At 54.2% G+C, this 26,450-nt stretch overlaps 13 protein-coding genes across 13 annotated transcripts; 6 read left to right on the top strand and 7 right to left on the bottom strand.

Moving 5' to 3' along the window:
* BDW74DRAFT_188256 (Zn(II)2Cys6 transcription factor) lies at positions 1–2,194 on the bottom strand. The gene is made up of 4 exons (XM_073731671.1): positions 2,145–2,194; positions 1,973–2,101; positions 836–1,925; positions 1–782 (listed from the first exon to the last, which is right to left on the bottom strand). Exons 1-4 carry the CDS (start codon positions 2,183–2,185, stop codon positions 123–125), a joined length of 1,920 nt encoding a protein of 639 aa, XP_073579134.1. The 5' UTR covers positions 2,186–2,194; the 3' UTR covers positions 1–122.
* Positions 2,195–2,466: 272 nt separating this feature from the next.
* BDW74DRAFT_95312 (uncharacterized protein) lies at positions 2,467–4,571 on the bottom strand. The gene is made up of 3 exons (XM_073734149.1): positions 3,554–4,571; positions 2,892–3,509; positions 2,467–2,832 (listed from the first exon to the last, which is right to left on the bottom strand). Exons 1-3 carry the CDS (start codon positions 4,151–4,153, stop codon positions 2,704–2,706), a joined length of 1,347 nt encoding a protein of 448 aa, XP_073579133.1. The 5' UTR covers positions 4,154–4,571; the 3' UTR covers positions 2,467–2,703.
* Positions 4,572–5,526: 955 nt separating this feature from the next.
* BDW74DRAFT_188252 (SDR family NAD(P)-dependent oxidoreductase) lies at positions 5,527–6,684 on the top strand (the record flags this gene model as incomplete). The annotated part of the gene is made up of 4 exons (XM_073731670.1): positions 5,527–5,599; positions 5,656–6,092; positions 6,154–6,235; positions 6,267–6,684. 4 exons carry the CDS (start codon positions 5,527–5,529, stop codon positions 6,494–6,496), a joined length of 822 nt encoding a protein of 273 aa, XP_073579132.1. The 3' UTR covers positions 6,497–6,684.
* Positions 6,685–6,735: 51 nt separating this feature from the next.
* On the top strand, positions 6,736–8,252 carry BDW74DRAFT_182733 (Zn(II)2Cys6 transcription factor; the record flags this gene model as incomplete). The annotated part of the gene is made up of 4 exons (XM_073730327.1): positions 6,736–6,851; positions 6,901–7,512; positions 7,564–7,884; positions 7,931–8,252. 4 exons carry the CDS (start codon positions 6,736–6,738, stop codon positions 8,250–8,252), a joined length of 1,371 nt encoding a protein of 456 aa, XP_073579131.1.
* A 632-nt stretch (positions 8,253–8,884) lies between these two features.
* BDW74DRAFT_161893 (hybrid sensor histidine kinase/response regulator) lies at positions 8,885–12,878 on the top strand. Its single transcript, XM_073725854.1, has 7 exons — positions 8,885–9,156; positions 9,236–10,372; positions 10,422–11,057; positions 11,106–12,113; positions 12,164–12,371; positions 12,421–12,535; positions 12,582–12,878. Exons 1-7 carry the CDS (start codon positions 9,077–9,079, stop codon positions 12,794–12,796), a joined length of 3,399 nt encoding a protein of 1,132 aa, XP_073579130.1. The 5' UTR covers positions 8,885–9,076; the 3' UTR covers positions 12,797–12,878.
* Positions 12,855–14,583, top strand: BDW74DRAFT_161890 (serine hydrolase domain-containing protein). Its single transcript, XM_073725853.1, has 2 exons — positions 12,855–13,241; positions 13,300–14,583. Exons 1-2 carry the CDS (start codon positions 13,145–13,147, stop codon positions 14,397–14,399), a joined length of 1,197 nt encoding a protein of 398 aa, XP_073579129.1. The 5' UTR covers positions 12,855–13,144; the 3' UTR covers positions 14,400–14,583.
* Positions 14,584–14,594: 11 nt separating this feature from the next.
* On the bottom strand, positions 14,595–16,250 carry BDW74DRAFT_182730 (Zn(II)2Cys6 transcription factor domain-containing protein; the record flags this gene model as incomplete). Its single annotated transcript, XM_073730326.1, has 1 exon — positions 14,595–16,250. One exon carries the CDS (start codon positions 16,248–16,250, stop codon positions 14,595–14,597), a length of 1,656 nt encoding a protein of 551 aa, XP_073579128.1.
* A 476-nt stretch (positions 16,251–16,726) lies between these two features.
* On the top strand, positions 16,727–17,856 carry BDW74DRAFT_170806 (uncharacterized protein; the record flags this gene model as incomplete). Its single annotated transcript, XM_073727219.1, has 3 exons — positions 16,727–17,166; positions 17,214–17,753; positions 17,814–17,856. The coding sequence occupies 3 exons, from the start codon at positions 16,727–16,729 to the stop codon at positions 17,854–17,856; spliced, it is 1,023 nt and encodes a 340-aa protein (XP_073579127.1).
* A 642-nt stretch (positions 17,857–18,498) lies between these two features.
* On the bottom strand, positions 18,499–20,727 carry BDW74DRAFT_182728 (uncharacterized protein; the record flags this gene model as incomplete). The annotated part of the gene is made up of 5 exons (XM_073730325.1): positions 18,499–18,669; positions 18,775–19,206; positions 20,221–20,368; positions 20,435–20,533; positions 20,606–20,727. The coding sequence occupies 5 exons, from the start codon at positions 20,725–20,727 to the stop codon at positions 18,499–18,501; spliced, it is 972 nt and encodes a 323-aa protein (XP_073579126.1).
* Positions 20,728–20,954: 227 nt separating this feature from the next.
* BDW74DRAFT_170805 (Ldh family oxidoreductase) lies at positions 20,955–22,135 on the bottom strand (the record flags this gene model as incomplete). The annotated part of the gene is made up of 3 exons (XM_073727218.1): positions 20,955–21,893; positions 21,947–22,075; positions 22,124–22,135. 3 exons carry the CDS (start codon positions 22,133–22,135, stop codon positions 20,955–20,957), a joined length of 1,080 nt encoding a protein of 359 aa, XP_073579125.1.
* Positions 22,136–22,516: 381 nt separating this feature from the next.
* BDW74DRAFT_182726 (Dabb family protein) lies at positions 22,517–22,985 on the bottom strand (the record flags this gene model as incomplete). The annotated part of the gene is made up of 3 exons (XM_073730324.1): positions 22,517–22,613; positions 22,681–22,909; positions 22,967–22,985. 3 exons carry the CDS (start codon positions 22,983–22,985, stop codon positions 22,517–22,519), a joined length of 345 nt encoding a protein of 114 aa, XP_073579124.1.
* A 521-nt stretch (positions 22,986–23,506) lies between these two features.
* On the top strand, positions 23,507–25,193 carry BDW74DRAFT_170804 (uncharacterized protein; the record flags this gene model as incomplete). The annotated part of the gene is made up of 4 exons (XM_073727217.1): positions 23,507–23,710; positions 23,771–24,044; positions 24,098–24,882; positions 24,936–25,193. The coding sequence occupies 4 exons, from the start codon at positions 23,507–23,509 to the stop codon at positions 25,191–25,193; spliced, it is 1,521 nt and encodes a 506-aa protein (XP_073579123.1).
* Positions 25,194–25,536: 343 nt separating this feature from the next.
* BDW74DRAFT_182724 (RraA family protein) lies at positions 25,537–26,325 on the bottom strand (the record flags this gene model as incomplete). Its single annotated transcript, XM_073730323.1, has 3 exons — positions 25,537–25,989; positions 26,047–26,217; positions 26,269–26,325. The coding sequence occupies 3 exons, from the start codon at positions 26,323–26,325 to the stop codon at positions 25,537–25,539; spliced, it is 681 nt and encodes a 226-aa protein (XP_073579122.1).
* Positions 26,326–26,450: the final 125 nt, after the last annotated feature.

Below are 26,450 nucleotides of genomic sequence, written 5' to 3'. Positions count from 1 at the left end.
GTCAAGCCGTGCAGATTACTCGGTAATGGACGGACGATGCGCGTTTGACAGGGTCTGAGGACACCAACGGGCCATGGCTATCTGCTACCTGTTTCGGCTGACATCGTCTGCGGCGGATACCTTCAAGCAGGATCACCTTGGGTTGTAAGGTCTGGCCAATAAAAGCCCTGCTGCTCGTCTAGGTACATAGAAGAATCGATGAATTCGAGATCCAGCGATGGTTGTTCCAGAAGCTCCTGCAAAAGGGGATCGAAGAGTGCCGTTCCAGTGGTCATATCGTTGGATGCGGAGGGCAGCTCAGTAAGTCCCGTGTCCAAGGCCGACCCGTACGCGGAGTCCTGTGGCGTTGCGGTATTTTCACTTCCAGAATCAGACAGGCGGACCTTGGTGGGGTGCAGAAGCTCGGTGACGGCTTCGATATGCTTGTAAAATTCCGCCGCAGCATAGTTGCCGCTGTCCCGAAGTTGGGAGAGGAAGCTGACCGCTACTTCGAATTGCTCTTCATCGCTCTGCCGCTCTTTACCGGGCAGTAAGCTGGAAATCGCTAGGATTGTGGCAGCCGAGAAGAGATACTGAGTGTAGAAGAAGTCAAACACCATGAAAGACCCGTTTGTCCAGCTATCAACTAATACACTGCATGAGTGCCGAGCGCAACGAATACAGGTTTCGGAAAGAGTAGTGGCGGAGACAGGTACGTTCGCTTCTTTGGTAGGCTTCTGTCGGGCTTCGATATGCACGCGGAGGACGTGAAGGAGGATCGGGCGCGTAGAAAGGATGGCGAGCTAGTAAGGTGAGTATATCAAAAACCCAGTTTGTTCAGGTTGCGGGGACGTACCTGATTGAATAAAAGATGGAGAGACCGCGCTTTCGCGTCCCAATCGCCTTCGCACCGAGCAGGATCTTGCAGCGCAGGTGGAAGCTCTTGCAGCCAGCGTCGAAGATCCCCAAGCGCATCTTGAACGCGATGAGACAGCGAGTTCTTCTGACCACTTTTGCTGTATATGGAGGAGATGATCTTGCCCGATATTCGGGCGAGCCCTATCCTTGCGACAAAGTAATCTCGGTCGGGGAAGTCCAATGCTCCCAGATCCGCCAAGCCGGGAGGACTGGTGGGAAGTCTGACCTCGATCTGGTCATCTTGGATAACACTGGGGTATCCGAGCTTCGCCGCCCACATGCGGTCGAAGGTGTATGCTGTCCAGAACAGCCGGTTTCGGTGTTCTCGCTGTCCGACGTCGGTCAATTGGGACTCGGGAATGTTAAGATGAAGGCCCATGATGACGGCTAGTCGAACCGCAGAGCCGGCGAGGCTATATGCGGCATGGCGTCGGTTGAGGTACAACGAATAGACCGACAGGAGCAATTGCACTTCCACCATCTCCACGCTGGGTCTCTCGCTCACAATGCGCAAGATATTGGTCGCTTTGCAAAAGTACCGGATACCGGGAAAGCCTTTCTCGGGGCTCGGGTTTCTCGTCGTATACATCTCGCCGATGGCAAATAAAGCCCAAAGTTTGCTCCTACTCAACGAGTCAAGTGAGTTACTGTCGAGGTCGCGGAAGGTCAAACTGCGTCGCACGACGTGGTAACAGCGACCAAGTCCATTCAAAGCAGTCTGAACAAGAAGCCGCGCACGAGCCGGCGAAGGCCATGGGCAGTCAGCCTCTGACAAGGCGAGCAGCTGCTCATCGGTGGGAAAGTTGATGCGGGGGAGATGACCATGGTGGGTCTGAGACATGACCTGGCGGAATCGCGAGGCGAAAGCCGAGTCGGAGGCTTCAGCGACGAGGATGGGAGTATGGAGAGCATCGGCGTTAACAAACCAGGGGGCTTCAGCCAGGACGGGCGCGTCGACTGTTTCGTCGCTGGGGGGCTGGGCGCTTCCCCGGAGTCGCTGGTTCTCGGAGATGAGATCTTCGATATATCTGAGGCTAAATTAGCGCGATTTTGGTGGAAATTGCGATAGACTCACTGCTCGCTGACTTTGACGAGACGATTCTTGCGCGGATACTCGCATTCGTCGTCCTTGGCAGCCTGGCGACACCCATTGCAGGGAATGCCGCCCGAGCACTTGACCTTTCGCGAGTGGCATCGACGACAGCTGATGGGATTAGCACGGTCGCGCCAGTCAAATGAAGGCTTACGCAATGCTCTTTGTGATGCGAGGGCGAGTTCTGCTGGACATGACGATGAGAGGATGAAGACGGCGAGTTGAGCATTGAGGCCGCCGAAGTCTCCCTCGCTCGGCATTAAGAGAGTTTTTTTGCCGAGTCCGATCTCGGCCGAAGGTTCAAATTACCGAGGACGATACCGGCGCAATGACAGACTCGCCGACACGAGAACTACATCGATCTGAGAACTATAGAACCAGGCTCATTTTGACCACTTATCACGTCAACATGACTCCATATCATACCATTGTTCAAGCTGCACAGCCAGGAAGTGACGGAGCAGGGGGGTTTATGAGGACGATCTACGAGTAACAAGTATGGCGATGGCCGCTGATGTCTGCTGTTGGAGGTAAGTGGACAGGCAAAATAGCAGAGGGTTTCCTGCAAAGAGTGCTGGATGTCGTTATGTGTGGTCGTCGGTTCCAGAAGGATATTGGTCGGATCTACCAATGTGCAGATGCAGGCATCGAATAGAGTACTGATAACATGCTGTAAATACATAACGTCTCCTTGGCCTCTTCTAGTCTGCAAATCAGGCAGGAATACAACCAACGCCCCCAAGATCCAACAGTTCCTCATCCTGGTACCTGCACTCCCACTGCGGCGGCTCGCCACTAGGATTCGTCAAGGTGACATTCTCCGCACGGATATTGTCGCAGGACTGCAATGATTAGCATAAGCTCACGTGCTTTCCACACGGTACCTGGGTAGAGAACTCACATCTTCCGATCCACAAATAAGCTGACCAGCAACAGGGTCATCCGCGCCGTTCGAAGTTCCCCAGATGTTCTTGAACAGCACATCCGTCAATATCACCTTAGACGGATGGTCCAGACACTCGCTCGCATTGATTGCCCCGTAGCACTGATCAATCTGGATGGCGAGGTTGTTGTTGTCGTTGATCATGGTGTCGTACGTGACGTTGCGCACGTAGCCTTGCCCGCCGCCGCCAACCCAAGGCGGGTTACCTGTCTTCACAGCCTCGGCGCCTGGCCAGACCTTCAGCCGCGCGGCGGTGGTCGTGTTGGCCATGGTGTTATTGTATATGTACAGGTCCGACACGATGTCGTACTGGTAGGGGTAGTTTCCTAGAGATCCGACGGAGATGCCGTGGGAGCCGTTGCATTGCAGGCCCTGGACGATGATGTTGGTGCTGTTTGGCTTGAAGGAAACGCAGTCGTCGTCGTGGTTGATGACGGAGTTTTGGATCACAATGTTGTCTGAGCGGAAGGTGTCCCAGCCGTCGAGGTTTGAGGCCCAGGCGCCTGAGGACGAGCGTGAGAAGATGTCGATGTCGGAGATTAGCAGGTCAGAGCTGTTGGCGATGAAGTTGTGCCACTATTTCTGTCAGATCGGCTCACCAATTTATGGGACATATTTACGTTAGGCGACTGCCGCAGCTTCAGGCCAGTGATGGAACCACCGTGCCAACCATCCGCAATGAACAAGAGAGGGCGCCTGAGGGTTCCATTTGCAGCATAAGCGTCATACCACGACTGTCCATTGCCATGGATGACGCCAGTGTCAGCGCCATAGAGGTGGACGTCTTCGCCGCCCCAAACCCACCAGGAAGAGGCATCCTGGAAATGGAACTCGAACAGGTTCTCCTGCCAGAATTCGATCTCGGTGCAGAACTCGACTTTGCCGGTCAGGGCGATATCGACGTGCCTCAGGAAGCGAAGGTCAAGGGGAGTGCAGACGGTGTATTCCTGATCGAGGACGACGGTTCCGCCATTGTTGCACTTTTTCAGCGCGTCCCGGATTCTACCGGCATCGTCGCCCTCTTTGCCAGGCCTGACATAGCAGACCTTGTGGGGGTTGCGCTGCGACTGGAGGGGGATTGCCTTGTAGGGCTGAATGGGGTTCGGCTGAATGTTCGGACGCTTTGGAAAGCTGGGACGTCCAGGCTGAGCCTCAGCTGGGACTGGGCCGATGGTGAGCAGGAGGCCCAAGAAGAGACCGATGGAGTCTTTGATGATCATATCTTTCGACGTATATCCCAAATGAAGCGTGGCTGGGTCAATTGACCCTCCGTTGACCAGCGGTCTCTTTTATATCTTGATGGATCCGGCTGATGTTGTATGATATATCTATTCATACTCCCGGGCCTATGCTAAACTGGGGTAATCGGGTTAAACATAGTCTTGGGAGCACTGTTGCTGAATATTTGTTCCGTCAATGAGAGATAGAAATTCCCACCTGAACCTGGAAGGAGAAGACATCTGAAGAAGATCACAACGTGAGTGGCATCTCCTGAGAAATAAGTCCGCCAATAAAAGCACTGCGCTGGGAAGGAACTGCTTTGCCCAGCGAGAACCCTGCAGGAACAGCCTTGGAGACTATGCGGGGCTGCCTATACCCTCGGGCTCGGCGCTCTATTTAGCCTGATTGCTGTTGTCCCTACAACTGGTGAGAAAGATCATTCATAGGTACAACATACGGTAGACCCCAACACTCAAACTGAGCTGGCTAGAGACTCTGCTACGACATCCGGCTACATGTGGAATTCGGCAAAGGATGCATTGGCCATCCCGTAGGTCACTGCCTTGTGAAACGCGGGTCTTCCTGATAGTTAGCGTAGGCGAACTTGCTAAGCAGGCAAGTTGACACAATCGTATGCCAGAACTGTCCTGCAAGACAATCTGACCTGGAGGATATTGCACGTCGAACTGCCAAGGGATCTAACGCGGTTGTAGGGATCGCGTCAGGCACATGTTGGGGTATTAATCTCGTCCCTACCACGGGATCACTTTTTGCGGCAGTCTATGCTTACGGTGTAGCACACTAATCCATTGCCAGAACCCCATAGTCAGGTACGATGGATGTGAGCCTTGCGTGCTCGAGGCTCAAGTGTGCAGGTGCTTTCGGCTGTCCAAAAAGCCGAAAGAGTGTGGTTGACAATCAATGTGAATGGTATCCGAGTCAGGGCATTCGAAGATTAGAAATGCAAAGCTTCCATGAACGAGTAAGGCTGCCAACTCCAAGGTGAGGAAGGGGGACAATCGTCCGAGAGAACCGAGACCCGTGGACCCTTCGGGGATTCGCAGAGTCCACCTCGGTGGATTCTTCGTCCAAGGCTCCGAACCAACGACGTTAATTCATGCGAAAATAAGCAACATGGACCCAAGGCTCCAGTCCCTTCTAAAATCTCACGTCAGATTTTACGAACGTTGGTGTCGGTCGCTGTCGGGCTGTCGGCCGCCGCTTATCCTGTTGTGGTTGACCAGAATAAAAAACATTCCGATATACTTTGACGACGAGGTATAAATATTGGCGAGATGTTTCATCCGGTGCAGTTTGGCATCATTCTGCAGGATTTTCTTGAAGGCGAGCCAGAAACCTAGCGCAGTGCAGAATGAGTTCTGTAGACGCCAACAGTATCTTCCGGGTCGATGGCCTTGTGGCTGTTATTACCGGAGGCGGCAGTGGTCAGTAGAGATGATGTCGCGTGCCTGTAGATGCTGGCAGTGCTGAAGGTGTCTAGGTATCGGCCTCATGATGGCTCGGGCCCTCGCACAAAAAGGTACGAGCAAGGTCTATATCCTTGGCCGTCGTCTGGAAGTGCTCCAGAAAGCTGCCGAGGAACATCCCAGTTTGATCCCGCACCAGTGCGATGTTACGGTCAAAGACGACCTGCAGGGTATCGTCGACCGGATCACGACAGAAGTGGGCTACGTCAACCTCGTCATCGCCAACTCTGGAAATATCGGTCCCGCAGTGCGCTTCGACCGCGTGGCGTCGATCTCGGAACTGCGCCAGAGTCTATTCACTAACTTCTCCATGGACGAGATGAACGATACTTTGAGCTTGAATATCACAGCGGCGTTCTTCACCATGACTGCGTTTCTAGAGCATCTTAATGCCGGCAATCGCAACTCAATGGACGGCGGATTCGGCAAGCCCGTCAACAAAGGCAGTCATGTGCCGCTGATTTAGAGTCAAGTCATCTTTACATCCAGTATCGCCGCCTTTAACCAGCAAGGCGGCTATGATGCAGTTGACCAAACATGCCAGCACGCAGTTGGCTAGAGTTGGAATTCGCGTCAACGCAATCGCGCCCAGGAGTGAGTGGCTCAGCATTTTGAACGTACGAAGTTAACTGTGGCAGTCTATCCTTCCGATCTCGCGTCGGGATCACGCAGGGCCGTACGCCGGAGACCGAAGCCTCCGAGGACCAACGATTCATTCCCGCCCGGAGGTTTGGAGGCGATGAGGAGATGGCTGGGGCGGTCTTGTATCTTTCAAGTCGAGCGGGAAGCTTCTCAAACGGGTCGATCCTAGTGACTGATGGTGGCAGACTGTCTGTAATTCCTGAGACATATTAGTCGGTGTACTTAGATGGATGTCATGGTTGATAATCAATGGCGGATGTGTCGGGTCAGCGGCCGCTACCAAACCGTTAACGAGTAGAGACCAAACCGAGTTCGGTTAGGAAACAGCCCCCTGAGACCCACACGGCTGACGGCAGATCCCTCACTTGCAAACTCCGAAATTCCGAATGCACACAGGAATATCCTTACCAAGACTCTGGCTCGCATAAGGCCCCTGTAACTCCACAGGTACAATGGCCGCCCCGAGCCGATCCGGCAGTCCTCCTTTCGCCCCCAAAGTTTGTGCGACCTGCAGGACCCGCAAGAAGAGATGCGACAAGGCCTTGCCCTGCTGTGGCTACTGCGCTGAGTACGTCTCCTGCTGCAAACCATCCCTGTCGGTCGCTTACCCCGGCCAGGAAAGGCCTGCAATGCCAGTACCAGGAGCCACGTCTCCTGGGCTTAGACTTGGTCCCCAGACCTTCATTGTCGGAGACGTCTTCGACGGTGGAGGCGACGGTGTGCCGTGAGGTCCAGCGCATCATCAGCTTCACGGGACAATATCTCGACGAGATAAGCGTACGGTATTTCCAGAGCATTCATTGGTATCTGCCAATCATTTCACGGCAACGATTCCATGCACACCTTCTCTCCTTTGGCACCGATCCACGAGCAGACTTCTCTGTTCTTGTGTTGAGTATGTGCATGCTCACATACGACCCGGATCCCGACAGACAAGACGGCAAGCACGTCGATAGTTCGACCCTGTATCTTGCGACTAAATCTCTTTTCAGTCAGGCGCAGACCATTGGACGACCATCCCTAAACCTGATTCAAGCCGGAATCTTGCTAGCGGTCTATGAGTACGCGCGCGGCGAGCGAGATTTGGGATTTGTTTCCATGGGCGTTAGTGCTCGCTTAGCGTATGCGGCAGGCCTGAAGCAACCAACATCACTTCCCAGCATGAACAACGACGTGTATCCTGATGAAGAAGACGGCAGTACCTGGTGGGGGATCTGTATGTGCGAAAGGTAAGTTAACGACACTTGTGTTGAGGATTATGGACCACTCACGCACAATAGGATTGCGCTGTGCGATGTAAATTTAATCAACCAACCTCTGCTATCGATCATGCCGAAAGAAGTCAATGCATTCAGCTGCCGGGAGAGTGAAAGCGTTCCATCAACGCCATCGAATGTTTACCAGGACGGTTTCCGCCAGGCGATGCGGGCCACCTATTTGCTGGACGAACTACTCGAGGTTCTGAAAGCTCCAGAGTCAAGTACCAAGCAGAGGCACCTAGACGATCTAGACAAGTCAATTCAAGTGTTTCTCACGATGACGATGCAAAGGTTCCCGATGGCGAGCGGTGTTTACTGCGGCGGTATTTCCATCGCCATCCGGTAGGTTGTTCTCCCCGCAAGGGGGAATACGCTAACAAACGAACAGCGGTTTGTTTCTCCTTCATCGACAAGTTCTAGACCGGGCGAAAGCGCCATCGGGCGAGATCGACTGTCCAAAGGAGGCGTATCTCAACTCACGTGCCGCACTCGACACGGTGACCAAAATCGTCAGCGACATCGCAACAGCGCGTCAACAACTCTCTCCCGACCGAATGGACGCGTATCCGCCGACTTATGCGTATCTCATTCGGACTGCACTGAAATATATCCATGAGCACTGCCAACCATTGTCGCCGGGGTCGTGGCTGTGGGAGGCGGAGAAGCGGCTGCAGCACTCGCGCGATCTGTTGAGGCGCCGCTGGGAGTGATATCATCGTACAGAGCCTGTCGATTCAGGCATTAAGGGTCACATGACGTAAGAGGCTGCAGCAGCACAGAGCCTGCATGCATCACATGGGCCGCCGGACTCGGCGTCCCCAGCCACTGCAATGCGGAGAGCCCTTAATATAGAGATAATAGCAACATATCTTCATACTAATGTATATACAATGTTCAATGTGGACTCCACCCAACACTATGAAATCACTCTCGAATCTTGACAAATTTTCGATTCTGTTGAGCCCGAGGAAAGGCCGCGCTCCTGCCGCCCCGGCCACTGACTCGCAACAGATATATATTTGCTCCAATGACGACGGCTTCCTTATCGATGTTTCAGTCACAATAGGTCCTGGTCAAGATTGCTTCAGACTGAACTCCGTTATATGCCCCCATTGTTGTTGTCCCCTAGGCCCGTGAAATAGATGTTCAGATCGTCGCCTTATTTCTAAGCTAGATCGATACTATTTGCGGAAGGGAATCCGAACAAGAACCGCGAACCAAGCGAGCGCTGCATAGAGGGAGCTGATTCGTGCTGCAGCCCCATGTGTGCATCATCTTATTCGCTCTGATCTGATCGGGTGGATCGAAAAGATGGCGGCCAGCCCTGGCCAGGCTGCTCGTGGCCGCGAAACCGGTTATAAGACCCGGCCGCACGTTCGTCCGGCCGTCATCATTTGTCTCGCCCCTCTCTGCAGGTTTCAACGCTCTCCAACTCCCAGGGACCTCGAGCTTTTTTCGACCCTGCCTTCGCGTCAAGTCTAGCTCTCTGAATGCAGGCGATCCTGGATTCCGCCACTCTCAGCTCGACCTGAGCATGGAGGAATATCTCTCGCCAGCGCTTCGCCAGCCGCCGTTGCCTGAATTCGAGAAAAAGCGTCTCCGGGAATTGTCCAGGTTTGTCTCCTCCACCAACACGCAGTAAGCTCGATTTGCCCCGTGCTGGTCCCTCAAATACTCATCCGCGTGCTGCTAGGTATTATTGTACGATCCGACAGCCCTTCGCGTTTCCCCAAGACCCCAATGCAACACCGACGCCGGCCGACTTCGAAAAGGACGAACCCGACCTCAATGTCGCCCACCTTTCGTCGGATATCACCCTGACTGCCCTTACGCAGCTCGGCGTCTATCGTTTCGGGTGCATGCGATCGTATGTTTCGCTCATTGATGGCCAGAACCAGCACATAATTTCCGAAGCGACCGCCTCGATTTCCCTGCGGGACAGGAAGAAACACAAACCTGACGATGGATTGTATCTCGGAGTCACGACATTGGATCTGATCTTTGGTGTCTGTCCTCACGCTGTCAAACTGTTTTCTGGCTTCGATGTGCCGCACCTGCAGAATACCGCCAACGTCACCGCGAACAAGAGCCGTTACATCGTCCGCGATTTCACTCTCGAAGAATACTTCAAGGACCGACCCTACGTGACCGAATGGCCGTACTTTCGATTCTACGCCGAAGTCCCGATTTATAGTCCGTCTGGTCACATTTTGGGTAGCTACTGCGTGGTGGATAACAAGCCTCGCCAGGATTTCAGTGAGGACGACGTGGTCGCCTTGCAGGAGGTTTCGGATGCAATCGCTCTCCATCTTGAGAATGTTCGAACTGTCCACTACCATCGACGGTCGGATCGCCTCGTCAGGGGGCTGACGACGTTTGTCAAAGACCGGCCCCACGAACGGAATCCGCTCGACGCAGCAGCATCGCCAAGCGTCACATCGGATTTGCCGCCGCCTGAACGACTCGGTCTCAGTGAACTGTCCTTGACCACTGATCCGACCGGAGGCACGTCGCCGCTGTTTTCTCACCAAGATGGAGCCGAAAGTACCGAAGCGACATCTCTATCGGTGGCTCTGCATGAGGCCATGGATTCACCGCCACTCAACAAAACCATCGCCGAGAATGGTTCGCCGCGAGAGACGGGATTCTTTCAAGCAAAGGATTCTCTTACTCTCAGCTCAAAGAGCACTCCTCTCATCACTGCGAAGGATACCATTCCGCTTTCCAAACGAATTGCAAATGTCTACGCTGCCGCTAGTGCGTTGATTCGAGAATCGATGGACGTCGATGGCGTTATGTTTGTCGACGCTTGCCGATGCAACTCTGGAGTGTCAGTATCCTCCCAACACCTTTGACAGGCCCAATGCTAACGGAAACAGTGTTCCACAAAAAACGGACATGATTGACTGGGAGCCGCTACCGAAGAATGCGGATCCTCGACCTAGAACTCAATATCCGAACGGCGCAGTGCCGGACGAGGCGATGTGCGACACCCTCGGCCTGACATTGAATGAGATCGGCCCCCAGAATGGCATTCCCGACTCCCTTCTGCGAGAATTGATCATTGCCCTTCCGCAGGGCGGTGTTCTACACCCGGATGCCGGTTCGGACGATCATGAGCTGCTTGAAACTCGACTTGCAAAATCTTTCCCTCAAGCAAAGTCGCTGCTCTTCATCCCCCTCTGGGATTGGAACAAGGGCCAGTGGCTCGCTGGAACATTTGTGTGGACTAAAGGCAGCGACCAGGAGCGTGCTCTTGGACTCGACGAGTTACACTACTTCAAAGTCTTCGGCGACTCGATCATCTCGGAAATTGCCAGACTCGACTGGTCGCAGAAGGAGAAATCCAAGTTCGACCTCATATCGTCTGTCAGTCACGAGCTTCGCTCGCCGCTGCATGGAATGCTGGCGAATGCGGAGCTTTTATCAGCCTCTCTTTTGCAGCCGGAACAACGCGACACGGTCAAGGCACTGGAAACGTGCGGCATCACCTTGTTGGATACCATGAATCATCTGTACGTTGCGAAGCCTATTCCAAACTCGACCTTTACTGACCATTGCAGTCTTGACTTTGCCAAAATCAACAACCTCACTTCTATTAACCAGAGCGCCTCATCTGTAACCAGTTTGGTCAGCACATTCGACCTCGACGTCTTGATCGAAGAGGTCATCAACAGTGTGTTCTCCGGAATGCGTCATGCCGCGATAGCCTCAACACCTACAGCGAGTCCCGCCTCCAACCCGGACACTGCCTACAAACGGGATTTGTCGGTTGTTCTCCGTTTCGAAAACCAAGGTCGTTGGAAAGTCACGTCCATGACTGGAGCGTGGCGACGAATCGTCATGAACATTCTCGGCAACGCACTCAAGTACACCAGCAAGGGATTCGTTGAAGTTTCGGTGTCACTGCTCGACCCGCCCGTGGAATCCGACTTAGACTCAGCCGTTGCGCACCTGCGCTTCGTTGATAGCGGCCGCGGTATGTCGCAGGAGTTCCTGAGAAACAAGCTTTTCTCGCCTTTCGCTCAAGAGGATGCCTTGGCAGAAGGTGCCGGGCTTGGTTTGAGTATCGTGAAACAGCTGGTTTCGTTCCTCAAGGGGTCGATTGACGTGAAAAGCGAACCGGGTGTTGGAACCCAGGTCGATATCTTCATCCCCGTCGACCTCGTGCCAGATGTGTCTGCTACAGGTGCATTCGGACCGGAACTTGACATCGGCCAACCGAAAACCAAGTTTTCTCTGGTCGGGCTTGATGCGTACCCCGAGCTCTCGGAAGAGCCTACTGGCACGTTGAGCGCGGAGGCGAAACGAAGAATCTGCTTGCAAGGTTTCTTCGCCCACCTACTTGGCGACAAGCCGGATTGGAAAATCTCCTCCGCCGCATCGTTGGCCGATGCAGACGGCGACATCGCGATCATCAACGAAGCCACGTTGAAGCAACTTTACGAAGACGAATCGCTGCGTCGTCGCGCCGAGAAGAATCAAACCAGATTCGTGTGTCTTTGCGACGGGGTACCGACCCTCAACGCAAGTGGCCCTGGCGGCTCGCAAGTTGTCCGTTTATACCAACCGTACGTACCAACTGCAGCCTCGACTAGTTTCTATCACTAACCGATCCTAGATACTCTCCTAGGAAGGTGCTGCAGGCCATCAAGTCGGCCATCGAGGCCAAACCCCAGCCTTTCGCCGCTGCCGACGATCAACTTCCACCCGTCCCCAAACTCTCCCTCACGACCGACTTTACGAACGGCACGCCCGCCCCCGTCAATGACTCAGAAGCACCTGAAAACAAGGTGCTGATTGTCGACGACAACGAGATCAACATAAAGGTAAGACTGACTCCGTCATGTTTTTGTAATAGGATGCTAACATCATTAGGTTCTCGCCAAACTGATGACCAAACTCGGGTATCAGCATGCAACGGCGAGCAACGGGCTTATAGCTGTGAACAAATACAAAGAGTCACCGGCTTCATTCAGCATGGTTCTAATGGGTGAGTTCCCTCGATGATGCGGACTTACCCGCGCTGACTTCGGTAGATGTATCCATGCCAGTAATGGACGGCATAGATGCCACACGGCATATTCGGGCCTATGAGCGCGAAAAGCGACTGACGCCCGTCAAAGTCTTTGCCGTAACCGGCATTGGCTCGGCTGCGATGCAGCAGGAAGCCCTGATCGCAGGGGTCGACGAGTATCTCGTTAAGCCGCTCTCCCTCGGGCAACTGGGGAAGCTCATCAAGGTCCACTTATAGCACGAGCTGGACCGTCCCATCTGTATATAACAAATCTACACCTGTACATAGACAAAATACGAACATGATGACGAATGATCGACGAAGTCCCCAACCAGCCGACATTGCACAGCCTCTTTACGTACGTGACTGGTGCCTGGACCGCAGGTCAAGCTAGTGACAAGCCCCCAGCCCCAGCCAGCCCACCCTCGGAAAGGAAGAGATCTGATTGGATGCGCTGACCGATGCTAGGTGCACAAGATTTCCTGGGGTATAAAATAAGCCTTAGCTAGAAGTCAGACTGATCTCTCTTTGTCTCCATCTCCTCTCTTTGTCTCCCTTCCCCTCACTTCTTAAACTGAGCCCAACATGTCCGCCTCTGACTTCGACACCCTCCTCGCCGAGTACACCAACAAAGAGAACCCCAAAGTCCACGGGGCGATCTTCAAATGTGTCGATAAACATGGTATCTAACTCCATTTCTTTCGTCTTAGCACCACAATACTGACGTCCTCGGTCTCCAGGAAAGGAGATCTACAGCAAAGTCGCAGGCTACGACTCCCTCTCCCCCGATGCAAACCCCCTAACCGAAGACGTCGTCCTCCGCGTCGCGAGCGGCACAAAGCTTATAACCTCCATCGCCCTCCTCCAATGCATCGAGCGCGGCCAGATCGGCCTCGACGACCCCCTCACAACCATCCTCCCCGAGTTTGTCGACAAACGGATCCTCACCGACGTCATCGGCTCAGAACTCATCCTCCACCCAAACAAGAACCCCATCACCCCGCGCCACCTCCTAACGCATACCTCGGGGCTAGGCTACTACTTCACTGATAGACTCCTTGGTCTGCGCGCCGAGGCCCGAACCCGCGCGGGGGTGAAACAAACCCTCAAAATCACGGACCGCTTCAATATCCCGCTTGTGTTTGAGCCGGGCTCGGGCTGGCTCTATGGGTGTTCGCTCGACTGGGCGGGTGTTGTTGTTTCTCGCCTTAATGGCGGCATCTCGTTGGAGGAGTACATGGTTAAGAATATCTGGAAACGCCTCGGTCTGGCGGCGCCGTTCCCGTGCTTTAATATCAATGCGCATCCGGAGTACGAAGTCCGTGCGATGGGTGGCGTCACCCGCAAACCTGATGGGTCCCTTGAGCCCCTGGCTTCCTGGACGTTCGATAACGTCGACGATCAGGATGGCGGACAGGGGCTGGCGTGTACGGCGGCGGATTATGTGTCTGTTCTTGCGGATCTTGTTTCGGAGGACCCGAAGCTTTTGAGTTTGCAGACGATACACGACATGTTCACGCCGCAGCTTGACGCCAACTCGAACAGCATCAGTATGCTGCTCAAGCTGCGCCCCGCGTGGGATATCGTTACGGGCCCCGTTACAGGGGATAATGTCAACCATGGCCTTGGAGGGATTCTGACGCTTGATGATGCGCCAGGGATTGCGCAGCCGAGGGGTTTGCTGGGGTGGGGAGGGGCGTCGAATATCGTTTGGTGGGTTAATCGCGACCATGGCGTGGCGGGGTTCTTTGCGACGCAGCAGGTGCCGTTTGGGAATGAGACGGTTACGGAGCTGGTGAATGCGTGGAAGAGGGATTTTTGGGGTGAGTATAGGGCGTAGAAAGGGCCGTCTAAGGCATAAGGTGCTTTGGAAAGATGGGGCATTGGTGTTGACGCTGACACTGACTCTGACTCTGACCGTATCTCTGTTTGTTGAGCACTGAGAGGAATACATTTGCTTATTATATAACGTTCGTGCTTCGTTGCGGAATCGAAAGTAGAAAATGTTCGTAGGTAGGTAAAGCTTGATTGCTGCTCACTCGCACCAAAAAGTCATAGTACTCGCCGTCGAAGGAGAAGAAGAAGACGAAGAAAGATCAACTGTGCAGCTCTCCACCTCCCACCCGCCCTTATTCCCCAACTCATGCCGAAACCGCCTTAAGATCAGAGACGCCGTATTTGAGCCCTGATCCCGCCGGTCGGGAAGATGACATTCGGCGCAGTGGAGACGACAGAACTCAGGGAGGACCACCGCTTCGGACACCGTCTTGGCCAGCTCCGCCTCAAACTGCCTTTCTTCGAGATAAACCGCATGTCCAGCGACTCTGGCTAACATGGGTCCCGTCCAAGGTCCCTCCATGTGCACGTACTGCCGTAGGATGGAAAGAGCTTCGTGGCGCGTCTGGTGGTTGCGGCATTTCAGCGCGGTGAAGTAGAGCGGTGGGAAGAGGCCCATGTCGATCATGAAGGTTGGATCGGACTCGCAGGTATCGGAGGCGAGGGGGTAGTCTGTGCTGTGGATGTTCCGGTACCGCGCGATTATCCTTTCGAATGCAGCTTGGTGCACGTCGTAGGCTGTTTCTTTGACGGAGGTGCAGGTGTCCAGCAGGATCGTTGCTACGTCCGCGTAGGTGCGGAGCATCAGTAACCCTAGTCGTCCTAGGGATGGTGTAGAGGCTGAGTTGGACGTGAAGGAGTGGTTATAGCTGGCGATCCAGTCGTCTATGGCTGCTTGGAGTGCTTCTCGTTTCTCGAACATGGCTGCCGTGAGCGGTGGTGGCTGGATACTGGATGTCAACGTGACGCGCTCGATCTCCTTGACGAGGTAGACGATTGCGAGCAAGGTGGGTATGATGGACTGGCGAGCTTCCTCGACGCTGCAGAATCGACGGGCGAGATGGGAGCCCCGGCCGTATTGGAACGAAGGCACGAATGCGTCTTTTTGCTGGGAGCCGTGTCCCAGCATGAGGAACTGCAGATTCAACCGGGCAAAGACGTCGACGAGATGGTCGTCGAATACCTCGGGGGTGTGCTTGACCAGGACTTTATCGTCCATCGTCTTTAATCGGCGGTTCTGCTCCTGGAGTTGGTGCAGCAGCTTGATCCCAGAGGCGAAATGGACTTCCATGGCGTTTACATCGCCGCGAAGGATCTCGAGGCAGATGAAGAGGATGCATGAGACGGCTGCTACTCGGACAGAGACGGCGTCGTTCAGGGATGCATTGCTGACTAGGGCTTGTATGGCGCGGTTGTACTGGCGTAGCAGGAAGGGGGTCGGTGTGATGCTAGAGACAGTATCCTGGATCTGCGCCGGAGCAAAGGCATCGTAGGCAGAGGTCAAAGCGATGGAGGCGTGCAGGACTGCTGGCTCCGACTGCGACATCTGCAGCACGAGGGAGCTCCAGAATCGAGAGCCAAACGGTCGAGTCAGCTTGTCGGTCAGCAGGACACGGAACCGGTCTAGATAGCGCCGCTCGTCCTGGGCAAGACCGGGGAGAGTCTGAGGAGGATAGACCAGGCATGCAGTGAGGGTCTTTGGCCTTGATTGGCCCCAGACTCCATAGCCATCGCATGTCCTTCCGGTATCCGTACAGCGGCGGCAGGCTGGTTGTTGCTCGTCGCACTTGACTCGACGGATCTTGCAGGTCCGACAGCCGGACTTTGAGCGCGGGGTGCTCCTTCGCTTGGCCATGATGGGATGAAGAGGATCGGGGAGAGTTGTGGGAAGGGGAAGGTGAGGTGAAGGAAGAGAAGATCGACAGCGACAAAGACGAGAAGAACCCCGATCTCGGTGGGGCAGCACGCAGACTCTCATTGGCCGTCTCGTGTTTCCTGCTCTCTGATTGGATACAACTGGCGATGAGCACTAACCCACCTCTGTACCTAGATCGATGCCCCGCTACGCCCAGAGGGATAAGAGTGCAAAGTATTGGATGGAGTCGACAACCTTTTGGCATCGTGGGACGGAAGAGAAGAGCACCGAAGGTCAACAGCGGAGATTGCAACACCCTTATATCCGTCAGCCTCGAGAGTTGGGAGTACATAACAGCAATATAAATATCGAGCGCCTCCCCTCCTTACGCCCCATCATCAATCCCAATCGTTCTCAATCATATACCAACATCGTCGGCCATCATTGAACTCCACATGTCAGACTCTTTTACAGCAATGTCAATACCCACCCGAACTCTCGGCCGGAACGGTCCCCAAGTCCCATCCGTCGGCCTCGGCCTGATGAGCATCGGCGGCGCCTACGGTGCAGCTCCCAGCGACGAAGACCGTTTAGCCCTTCTCGACCGGGCCCATGCCATCGGACAGTGGTTCTGGGACACCGCCGACATCTACATGGACAGCGAAGACATCATCGGCACTTGGAGAGCAAAGAACCCAGACAAGGCGAAGGACATCTTCCTGGCCACCAAATTTGCCATCCAAATCCACGAGGGCTTTACTCAGACCCTTGATACGTCTCCTGAGTATGCGAGGGCTGCGTTAGAGAGGAGTCTGAAGAGATTGCAGACTGATACGATTGATCTATACTATGCGCATCGCGTGGATGGAAAGACGCCGATTGAGAAGACCGTTGAGGCGATGGTTCAGTTTAAGAAGTAGGACATTCTACTCTTTGCTTTACTGTATCTAACGAGCTTCATAGAGAAGGCAAGATTCGATACCTTGGTCTTAGTGAAGTCTCCGTCGAAACGCTCCGTCGCGCCCATGCCGTCCACCCCATCTCCGCCGTCCAGGTCGAGTACAGTCCGTTTGCACTGGATATTGAAGATCCTCGCGTAGGACTGCTCGAAGCCTGCCGCGAACTCGGTGTCGCCGTCGTTGCCTACAGCCCCGTGGGCCGTGGCTTGCTGACTGGCAAGCATGCCACCCACGAGACCATCACCAAGGACTTCTTCCTCAATCTCCTCCCTCGCTACTCCGAGGAGAACTTCCCTGCAATTCAGAAGCTCTTCGAAGCCATCAAAGGTGTGGCTGAGAAGAAAGGAGTCACCCCGACGCAGGCTACCCTTGCCTGGCTACTTGCCCGGGAGCCGTTTGTGATTCCGATTCCAGGAACTCGGTCGATCAAGTACCTGGAGGAGAACACGGCGAGTGCGCAGATTCAGCTCTCTGACAAGGAAAACCGGCTTATTACTGAGGCCGTCAATGCTACCAAGCTGGTCGGAGATCGATATCCGGCGGGGTGAGTCAAATGTTCTATAAACATTGAACGAAAGGCAGAAGCTGACGAAATATATGACAGCTTCCCTGCCAACTACGAGTTTGGAGACACCCCGGCGCTTTAGACATGCTCTGACATTAGGGATTCAAGGCAGAAGGAATACAGAGGTATCGCAAATAGTACAGAGAGTATCCTCAACTATCTACAATGGATTGATGAATTTGCGAACGCAGTCAATGTAACCCCAGAGTCGGGGCCAGAATGCCCACCTTCTCATAGAACCGTAGACCGGTAGCTGCATTGCATCTCCCGCCAGTGCAATGATTCGCACTCGAACTTGTGGTAAATTCCAGCTACGGTGCAGACTGCTACTAGTATTTTGATCTCTGAATATCTATCCACCTACATAATAGCTACCAACCCGCGGCAGCGTCACGATCGCAAATACAGAGTAGTTAAAGACAGGAATCGCGAACATCGGAATACCAGATGGACTTCACACTAGGAAGGGGGCATGCACAATCTGACCGAGCTGGAATAGAAAACCCTAACATTCGCTTCGCCCGGTGAGCATGAGGATGAGGATGAGACTCTACCTAAATCAGAGTCATGTGAACCAGCTGACACAGCATAAAGAAGTTTCACAAAGAGTCATTACTTAAGAAAAGTATCATAAACAAAGAAAACAGTATTGGAGGAGGAAACAGGAGACGAACCACATGATCATGATCATCAGTATCAGACAAAGAACCAGCGTCTACGGTCCTCAGCACTTCCCCTTGTCCACAAAGACGCGCCACTCGTCCCAGTGGCCCAGCTTCCCCTTGACATCATTTGTCTTCTGCCCAACGTCCGGGAACATTAAGCAGTTGTCGGCAATCACCTGCGCTCCGTCGGCGACATGGTCCCACGAGGGAAGGACCCGCAGGGTATCTCGCTATGCCGTGTGTTAGCGTTCGCCTCAGCCTCAGCCTCAGTAGAATCATGAATCATGAGCCATTCGTCATTCTTATCGTGAAAAGGAAAGGGGAGGAATACGCACATCATTGCACCACCGAATCGCCGAGTTGTGGGCGCAGCTGACAACATGGCACGTCTTGGCCGCCAGCCCCGGTGGCAGCGTCCACTCCTTCCGGATGTAGCTAATCCCAAACCTGATGTGGCCCTCGTTCGCAAAGCCGTTGGCATCCACACAGTCCAGCAGCGGGTAGTCGTCTCGGTTGCGCCGCTCGACGTTGGCGTTGCCGTTGACGTTGGCCGGGGGCATCGACATCGGCATCGTGCGGTTCCGCGAGTCGTCGTCCCAGTCCGACTCGTAGTTTGGGTTCAGTTGCAGCACCTGCGCGTACACTTCTTGGAATGTCCCGTGGAGGGTGAGTTTCTCGCCGCCTGGGTAGGAGATCACGTCGAAGGAAGTGGCGGTGGTGTCGTAGCCGGGGGTGGACGGGGCGTTGGTGGTGGCTTCTGCAGGATACTGGGGTGCAGAGGTGTTAGTGGCAGGAATAAGAGTTAGAAGGTATGGTACGTACGCCGAATGCCCGCAGAGTTAGGGTTGCAAGCAGAAGGGTGAGGTGGAGGAATTGCATTTGCATGTCAGAGAAGTTCGGGTGTTATTGAGGAATCGGGTTTGCATGTTTCGTCTATTGACGTTATTGAGAAGGTGGAAATAGCTGGGCTCTTATAGAGGCGTCAATAGGGGATTCGACGGTATCAAACGCAGGGAGTGTGAGGTATAGGGCACGTGGTGATGCAGACCCTTTGTTGAGTATGTCTAGACAAAAGAGTTCATGTTTCACGGTTCCAGGCCTATCATACCCCTGCCTTTTCAGCTGTAACCCACCAGGAAAGCCTTTGTTATATCATGGATTCTGCAGCAGACAATCTGTATACCCTAACCTGCAGCCGCTTCGGGACGCTCGTGCCACCCCCCGTGGTATCCAGGCGTCTTACCCCATCTTCAGGGTGAGGGTGGTTGTAGGCCCTCTTAGTATTGTTCATAGTAGCATCTGGTAAAAAACAATCATTGCTCGGGTAGAGGGACTGATGGGACGACCGTCTTTTACTTGAGCAAGTAGATGCAGCCACACCTTCTCATAAACCGGCTCGCTAACCCTCGACAGCCACAGAACTACGTACGAGGGATATTCATGCCATCTATGCTTAGACGGAAGAAAGTCACAATGTGTGTAACTATATCAACTCAGGCCGACCGCGTTGTACAAGATTCATGCACGATCTGTATTCGCCTCTGGTGCCCTGCCAATGGGTTGTTGATCGACCAGAACGAATCGGAGTGATGTCGATCACTCTAGGCCTGCATCTGAATCTATTCACTGCAATACTGTTGGAACGTTTCTTCCAGAGGCAAACTAGTAGCGGCCAGCAGAGTCCATCACTCCATCATCCGCTCGACGGACTTTCTATAGACCTTCGCCCTTCTAACCTGAGCACCGTCAACTCCAGTCTACCGGCATTTTTAGGAACATACCGAGCATACTCGTCTCCGACAGTGCGGTTCAAAGTAATCTTCTGCATTCCGCAAGCAATCGTCTTCTGGAGCGTAGTTCGTCGGAACCGGATGCGTCCCGTGCAAAACCAGGGGGGTAGATGCAGTCAACTTTCCGATGGCGCTCAGTCTAGAAGCATAGCGAGTCAGCGCGTTGAACAAAGAAACTGAAGACCACTGAGTCGGTTAGACATACATCCCGCTGCAGATCCCCTCGCCTTTTCCGCCACCCCCAGTCGGATACCAATAGCCCACCGCGTATAGTCTAAACGAGGGACTTGGGAAGCACCCCTTTCTGACGAACAAAAGTCTCCGCGTTTTCGGGCTTCATCATGACACCCTCCATGTTAACGGTGGGAGACCATACTCGCCACCTTCAATCCGACCCATCTCGACTTCGATTGTGATGTTCAGTGCAAGGGCGCGCTCGACGATGCTCCTGCCCAGGTTCATGTTGAGTCCTTCGTCCTCTGTCGTCGCGTTGGCCATGAATGGAGTCGAAGGGTAATACTATACCATATATATGCGAGTCTGCCCAATATCGTCCCGCTTGATGCAGTGTTCTCCTTCAAAGGTTGGCGTGGTTAAGGATCTGCCCCGTCAGCTTTGTTTGAGGAATACGGCGTTGTTTGATAAGAAATGTATGGTCTCCAATTATCACAAATGGTCTATTTGTAGAGCTAAGCTGAGTCCCCTGGCTTCCATAATACTTCACATCAAGTCTCTAGCGGCGTCTCCGAAAGAGCCAACTCCGGCACCCCATACTCCCTCGCAGCCTCAGCAAACATGATCTTTTCTGCCTCCGCATATGGAATCCCCTCCCTACGCCGTTGCAAGCCCAGCCGATGCTCCGGCTCCCCCGGAAACAGCACCTCGTCGAACCCCGGCGCTGGCGTGACGCCATGGACCCTCTGCACCAGCGTATCCATGCGCGCCTTGAAGTCGTCAACGGTAAAGAAGACATCCGGCCTGAGTGCGATAAAGCAGTGCCCGACATTCTGCGGCTTTGTATTCTTGTACTGGTCGCCGACCTCCCCGCCGAACTCGGCGCCGCTCAGAACGCCCGACATGATATCCATCAGAATCGCAATGCCAGAGCCCTTGGGCCCCCCGATCGGCGCCATGCTGCCGTTCAGCGCGACGTTCGCGTCGGTGGTCGGGTTCCCGTCTGCATCGAGCGCCCAGCCAAGGGGGATTGACTCGCCGCGGCGCGCAGCACGGCGGATCTTGCCCTTGGCCACGACCGAGGGGGCCATGTCGAGGATGTAGGGGACTTCGTTGTTCGAGGGGGCACCGGCTGCGAATGGCGAGATCCCGAGGAGAGTCTCTTTCCCGCCGAAGGGGGGCATCTGCTTTGCCGAGTTGGTGAAGACCAGCGAGATCATGTTGGCCTGCAGGGCTTGCAGGACGTAGGTCGCCGCCATGCCAAAGTGGTTGGAGTGGTTGACGGTCACCATCCCAATGCCGTAGATCTCAGCCCGCTTGATCGCTTCGGCCATGCCGCGTGTTGCGACGACGAAGCCGAATCCGTTGTCGCCGTCGAGATGCGCGACAACGGGTGTCCTTGAGGTGATTTTGAAGTCTGGACGTGCGTTTACCCTGCCGTTGCTTACGCGGTCGAGGTATTGGGGTAAACGGGCTAGACCGTGGGTATCCTGTGGCTTGCTTTAGCATGGATTGTTGGTGATGTTGTTGTATGGGACTGTACCACGCCGCGGACATCGGCTAAGACGAGACACTCGGCCATCGAGCGTGCATCTTCCTCGGTCAACCCGGCCTTTGCGAGAAGGGCTGTTGCGAACCTTTCCGCCTCGGCGGGATCAGCATAGTATCTTGTCTGCCATTGTCGTCAGTTGTGAGCCGCTCACTGGCTGGGGAGACTTACTGCAGACGCCATGTGTACTTTGTCAATCTGATATGAGCGTACTGCTTTTGACGCTGGAGAATCCGGCCATATGTAGAACTCATGAAGCTTCCGATATAGGAAGATCTTGAGTCTTGCCATGCACTCTTCGACGGACCGAAACCGACGGCGAACTGCCGAGAGTTATACACTTCGGCTATTCGCCGATCATCGGATGCATCCGATGGAGCATATCCGCCGTCGTGGTCTAGTGTAGCCCGTCGTGATAGTAGCGTCAAAGTCTATAGATTTGATCTATTCGTTTCCAAGTTTCCTTGAGAGTGCCTATCACAGGGGTGCTGGAGACTTTCCCAGATGTAGAAACCACTTTCAGTAAGGTACAATATTTTAGGGTCTATCAAATGCCCTACACCATTAGAAACAAGAAAACATATGCTCGTCCTCCGCAGAAACCTCAAAGTCGAACCTCATAAGATCCTCCTTGAACGGGAACATGTATGTGCTCGTAACCCTAGCCTAGTCAGCATATGCCTACAGTTGAACGGCCATAATCGGCCATAATCGATATGTAAACCTACCAATGATGCTCCTTGCTTGCCTGGTACTTGTCCAAATCTTCAAGAGACTCGTGGAAACTGAGAAGAGCGAATTCGAACCCCTTGCTTCTCTCGATGGGATCTGTTACCGAGGGGCCCCCGACTACCAGACGGTGTCCTTTGACGCAGCCGAGCTCCTTCAGCTTCTTGAGCTCTCGCACAAACGTCTCCTTGTGCTCCTCTGTCACCTCCGAACGGAACTTGAACATAACTGTGGAGCAGTCCATCAACATGTGATTTCTGGCATGAACAAGTGGCCGTTACATACCCATATGCACGATCGTCATTGTCAACGCGGGTGGAATCTTTAGTTCGACGGATTATAGGTGGTTGTATGTTCGAAGAGTATGAGAGGCGTATGCTGTAGACTATGGTATAACCAAAGATAGCCATTCACGGACTCATATAAAATACGTGATGGAAGGTTGGAACGATGGGTCCGAGCATGGATGGCAATGGCTCCGCAGCGGAGGCGTTTCAATGCTTCTCGGTCTCTAGCCGTTCGCTTTCGGCTCCGATGTCTTCCCCTCTTTTCTACACAACCATCCAGATGGCAGTTGCACCATTGCATGCGGTGGGTATCGTACGGCTGTGGACCTGGGGTAAGCCAAGTCGTGCGGGCCTCCGAGCCCCATGGGGTATGGCATCCTCACTAGCCCTTCCTTACTCTTGATTATGAGACAAAGCAGCATACTTAAGCTGGCTGTCTTGCCGGCATCGAAGCTGCTCCTGTTTGCTAGCCCTTGTCGCTCCACAAACCCCCGCTCTTACCTACTATTCTCCCATCTTTACTCTTGTAGTAACAAACATGTCCGACACTGTCAAGCAGGAGGTCGAACAGACCTACCTGGAGAATCCAAGCAAAGAGGGCGTCGAGAACAACCGCCTGGCTCCCGCCCAGCTCATGAGCCCCGATGAGTTCGCTGCCGTTGAGAAACGCCTGAAACGGAAGCTCGACGTACGCTTGATGCTGTGCGTCTGGATCATCTTCGTGATGAACTATCTGGATCGCGTGAGTTACCTCTTGCTTCGATAGTACTATTGCGCCCACTGATGGGTTACTCGCTGAAAGAACAACATCTCCGCCGCAAAGGTAGCCGGCATCCAGCAGTCACTGAGCCTCAACAGCACGCAGTATGCCACGGCCGTGGCTCTCCTCTTCGCCGGCTACGTTCTCATGCAGATCCCGTCGAACATCTTCCTCGCCCATCTCCGTCCGTCAATCTATATCCCCACCGTCATGGCTGCTTGGGGCATGCTTTCCGCGCTCGTCGGAGCATCCCAGAATGCTGGGGGGCTGTATGCTCTGCGGTTCCTGCTTGGCTTCGTTGAAGCTGCATTCTACCGTACGTTGGCCCTTTCCTTGTAGCTTGACTCGACCCAGAATAACTCGGTCCAGCTGGTGCCCTCTTCCTCATCTCATCCTGGTACAAGCGCTCCGAAATGGGCGTCCGCAGCGCCTTTCTATTCTCCGGCTCCCAACTGGGCAGCGCCTTCTCCGGCCTCATTGGTGCCGGCATAACCGGTGGTCTCAATGGCGCCCGAGGCCTCGAGTCCTGGCGATGGATCTTCATCATCGAGGGCTCAGCGACAGTCTTCATCGCCATCTTCGCGCTCTTCATTCTCCCAAATTACCCCTCTAACACATCCTGGCTCAGTCCGGAAGAACGTGCCGTGGCCGAATGGCGCCTGATCTCTGACGCCGGGCAAGTCGACGAGGACAACGAGGACTGGAGCTACGGCTTTAAAATGGCGTTCAAGGACTGGCGCCTCTACGTCTTCGCTCTTACGTTCCTGTGTATCCAGGTTGCGAGTGCGACGTCCAACTTCTTCCCGACCGTCGTCAAGACCCTCGGCTTCAGCACGGTTAACACCCTGCTTCTGACGGTTCCCCCCTACATGCTCGGTCTTGTTGTGTCGATTGCAAATAACTGGTCGGCCGATCGGTTTCAGAACTCCTCGTTCCATGCCATGGGGCCTATGGTCGCTGCCATCCTCGGCTTCGTCGTTGCTGCTGCCACGCTCAATACCGGAGCGCGGTACTTTGCAATGGTGCTTATGGTTGCTGGTGGACACGGCTCGAATGCAGTTGTTTTGGCGTGGACGCAAAAGACCATGCTCCGTCCACGGATCAAGCGTGCGTCTGCCGTGGCGTTCGTCAATGCATTTGGCAATCTTGCACAGGTATGGTATGCCTTGTATCTTGTCAGCGATGCCCTTGCTAACGAGGTTGTCAGATCTTCTCCTCATACTTCTACCCCGACAGCTCGGCACCTCGATACGTGATTGCGATGGCTGCGAACTCGGCGTTCTCGCTGGCGGTCATTGTTCTGGCTCTGTGTATGCGCTTTATTCTCCTCCGTGCTAACAAGCGTCTTGAGCGGGGAGAGACGACCGTCTCCGAAGAGATGAGGGGCCAGAGTCAGATGGAGATTGCTGGTCTCTCTGAGGAGGAGCGCGTTGCTCGTAGGGAAGGTTTCAGATACATTGCGTGAAGGCTTTGAGCTATTGTATGGTATGTATCTAGTTTGTGCAGAAGGCAGAGAGCCATGATTGAGGAACAGCATCGCAGGATACCGTAACATAGGGCATTTATTGGTTTTATGATTTGATGATATACACCAACTTGAGCTTCTCTTCTACGCTCTTAGACGACAGTATTGATAGGGCATAACATCATTCTTAAGATAAAGAATCTTCGGTAACTCGCAGTGGCCTTTAATTATGGCCCGTGAAAGTACGTGCCGGCGGAGCTGAAGCCCTACGTGATAAGCCAGCAGAGTCAAATAACACCTCCGTTCTTCCCATTTACTACCATAGGATATGTATTCTATAAATCTACCGTCCTCGAAACTCCCCAAAAACCTCCTTCACCGTCCGCCCCGCCCTAATCCCCTCAGCACACTTCCGATCCGCCTCGACAATCGCGGGAATGACCTCAAGCACCTGCTCCGCCAACTCCCTCGGCACCCGCACCACACCATTCAGATCCCCAATGATATAATCGCCAGGCTGGATCCACGCATCCTGGTGCTCGGAGTGCAGCCGCACAGGCACATTCACCTCGGACGGCCGGCAGACTTCGCCGCCGGCCGTGGTGCCGACGGATTTGGCGAAGAGGGGGAAACTCAGGGCGCGGTGTTCGTTGAGGTCGCGGACCCGGCCGTCGATGACCACACCTGCTGTGTCGAGGGCTTGGGCACGCAGTGTCATGAGGCCGCCGTAGACGGCGTTGATTTGGGGCGGTGGCTGCGAGATGAAGACGACGGCGCCTTTGGGGATCATGTCGATCTGCACACTTCGTCAGTATGTGCCAGCGTGCACCATACTGTTAAGGACAGGGCACACATAATTCCCATCCAGCGTTGGCGCGGTCTCAACGCTCTTGGGCACGAACTTGACGGTGAACGCTTGGCCGACGATCTTGGTGTCTCCGGCTTGGAACTCGGGCGAGTACAGGGTTAGACCTTCCAGAAAGCCCCCATTGGGGTACTTGAGCTTGGACAGTCCGTCGGCGACCTGGCTTGATCAGATTACTGCGGCACGTAGGGATGTTGTAGCATTGCTTACATCGCAAGCTCCCCATTGCTGGAGGCGGTCGATGATATCCAGAGAGGTAGAATCCATTGTTATGATTACTGGCTTTTCTTTGGTGAGTCCCTGGTTCTCGTTGAATAGACGCTGACTCTAAATACGCTTGGAGAAGTGATGTTTCCTCCGATTTCGGCTGATCCGATCTGCTTCGGTAAATC

Source organism: Aspergillus multicolor (genome assembly GCF_047715735.1).
Source record: "Aspergillus multicolor strain CBS 133.54 unplaced genomic scaffold BDW74scaffold_38, whole genome shotgun sequence".
Classification (NCBI taxonomy): Eukaryota; Fungi; Ascomycota; class Eurotiomycetes; order Eurotiales; family Aspergillaceae; genus Aspergillus; species Aspergillus multicolor.
This window is presented reverse-complemented; position numbering and strand designations above follow the sequence as displayed.

Excerpts from the sequence above, each read along its gene's own strand:
- BDW74DRAFT_188256 (XM_073731671.1), bottom strand. The coding sequence starts at position 2,185 with ATGTCCAGCAGAACTCGCCCTCGCATCACAAAGAGCATTGC. Across the intron at positions 2,102-2,144 it reads CGCATCACAAAGAGCATTGC|CTGTCGTCGATGCCACTCGC; the intron begins GTAAGCCTTCAT and ends TAATCCCATCAG. Across the intron at positions 783-835 it reads TCCATCTTTTATTCAATCAG|CTCGCCATCCTTTCTACGCG; the intron begins GTACGTCCCCGC and ends TCACCTTACTAG.
- BDW74DRAFT_95312 (XM_073734149.1), bottom strand. The coding sequence starts at position 4,153 with ATGATCATCAAAGACTCCATCGGTCTCTTCTTGGGCCTCCTGCTCACC. Across the intron at positions 3,510-3,553 it reads AGCTGCGGCAGTCGCCTAAC|TGGCACAACTTCATCGCCAA; the intron begins GTAAATATGTCC and ends TGACAGAAATAG. Across the intron at positions 2,833-2,891 it reads TTATTTGTGGATCGGAAGAT|TCCTGCGACAATATCCGTGC; the intron begins GTGAGTTCTCTA and ends TAATCATTGCAG.
- BDW74DRAFT_161893 (XM_073725854.1), top strand. The coding sequence starts at position 9,077 with ATGGAGGAATATCTCTCGCCAGCGCTTCGCCAGCCGCCGTTGCCTGAA. Across the intron at positions 12,372-12,420 it reads ACAACGAGATCAACATAAAG|GTTCTCGCCAAACTGATGAC; the intron begins GTAAGACTGACT and ends TAACATCATTAG. Across the intron at positions 12,536-12,581 it reads ATTCAGCATGGTTCTAATGG|ATGTATCCATGCCAGTAATG; the intron begins GTGAGTTCCCTC and ends TGACTTCGGTAG.
- BDW74DRAFT_161890 (XM_073725853.1), top strand. The coding sequence starts at position 13,145 with ATGTCCGCCTCTGACTTCGACACCCTCCTCGCCGAGTACACCAACAAA. Across the intron at positions 13,242-13,299 it reads CAAATGTGTCGATAAACATG|GAAAGGAGATCTACAGCAAA; the intron begins GTATCTAACTCC and ends CTCGGTCTCCAG.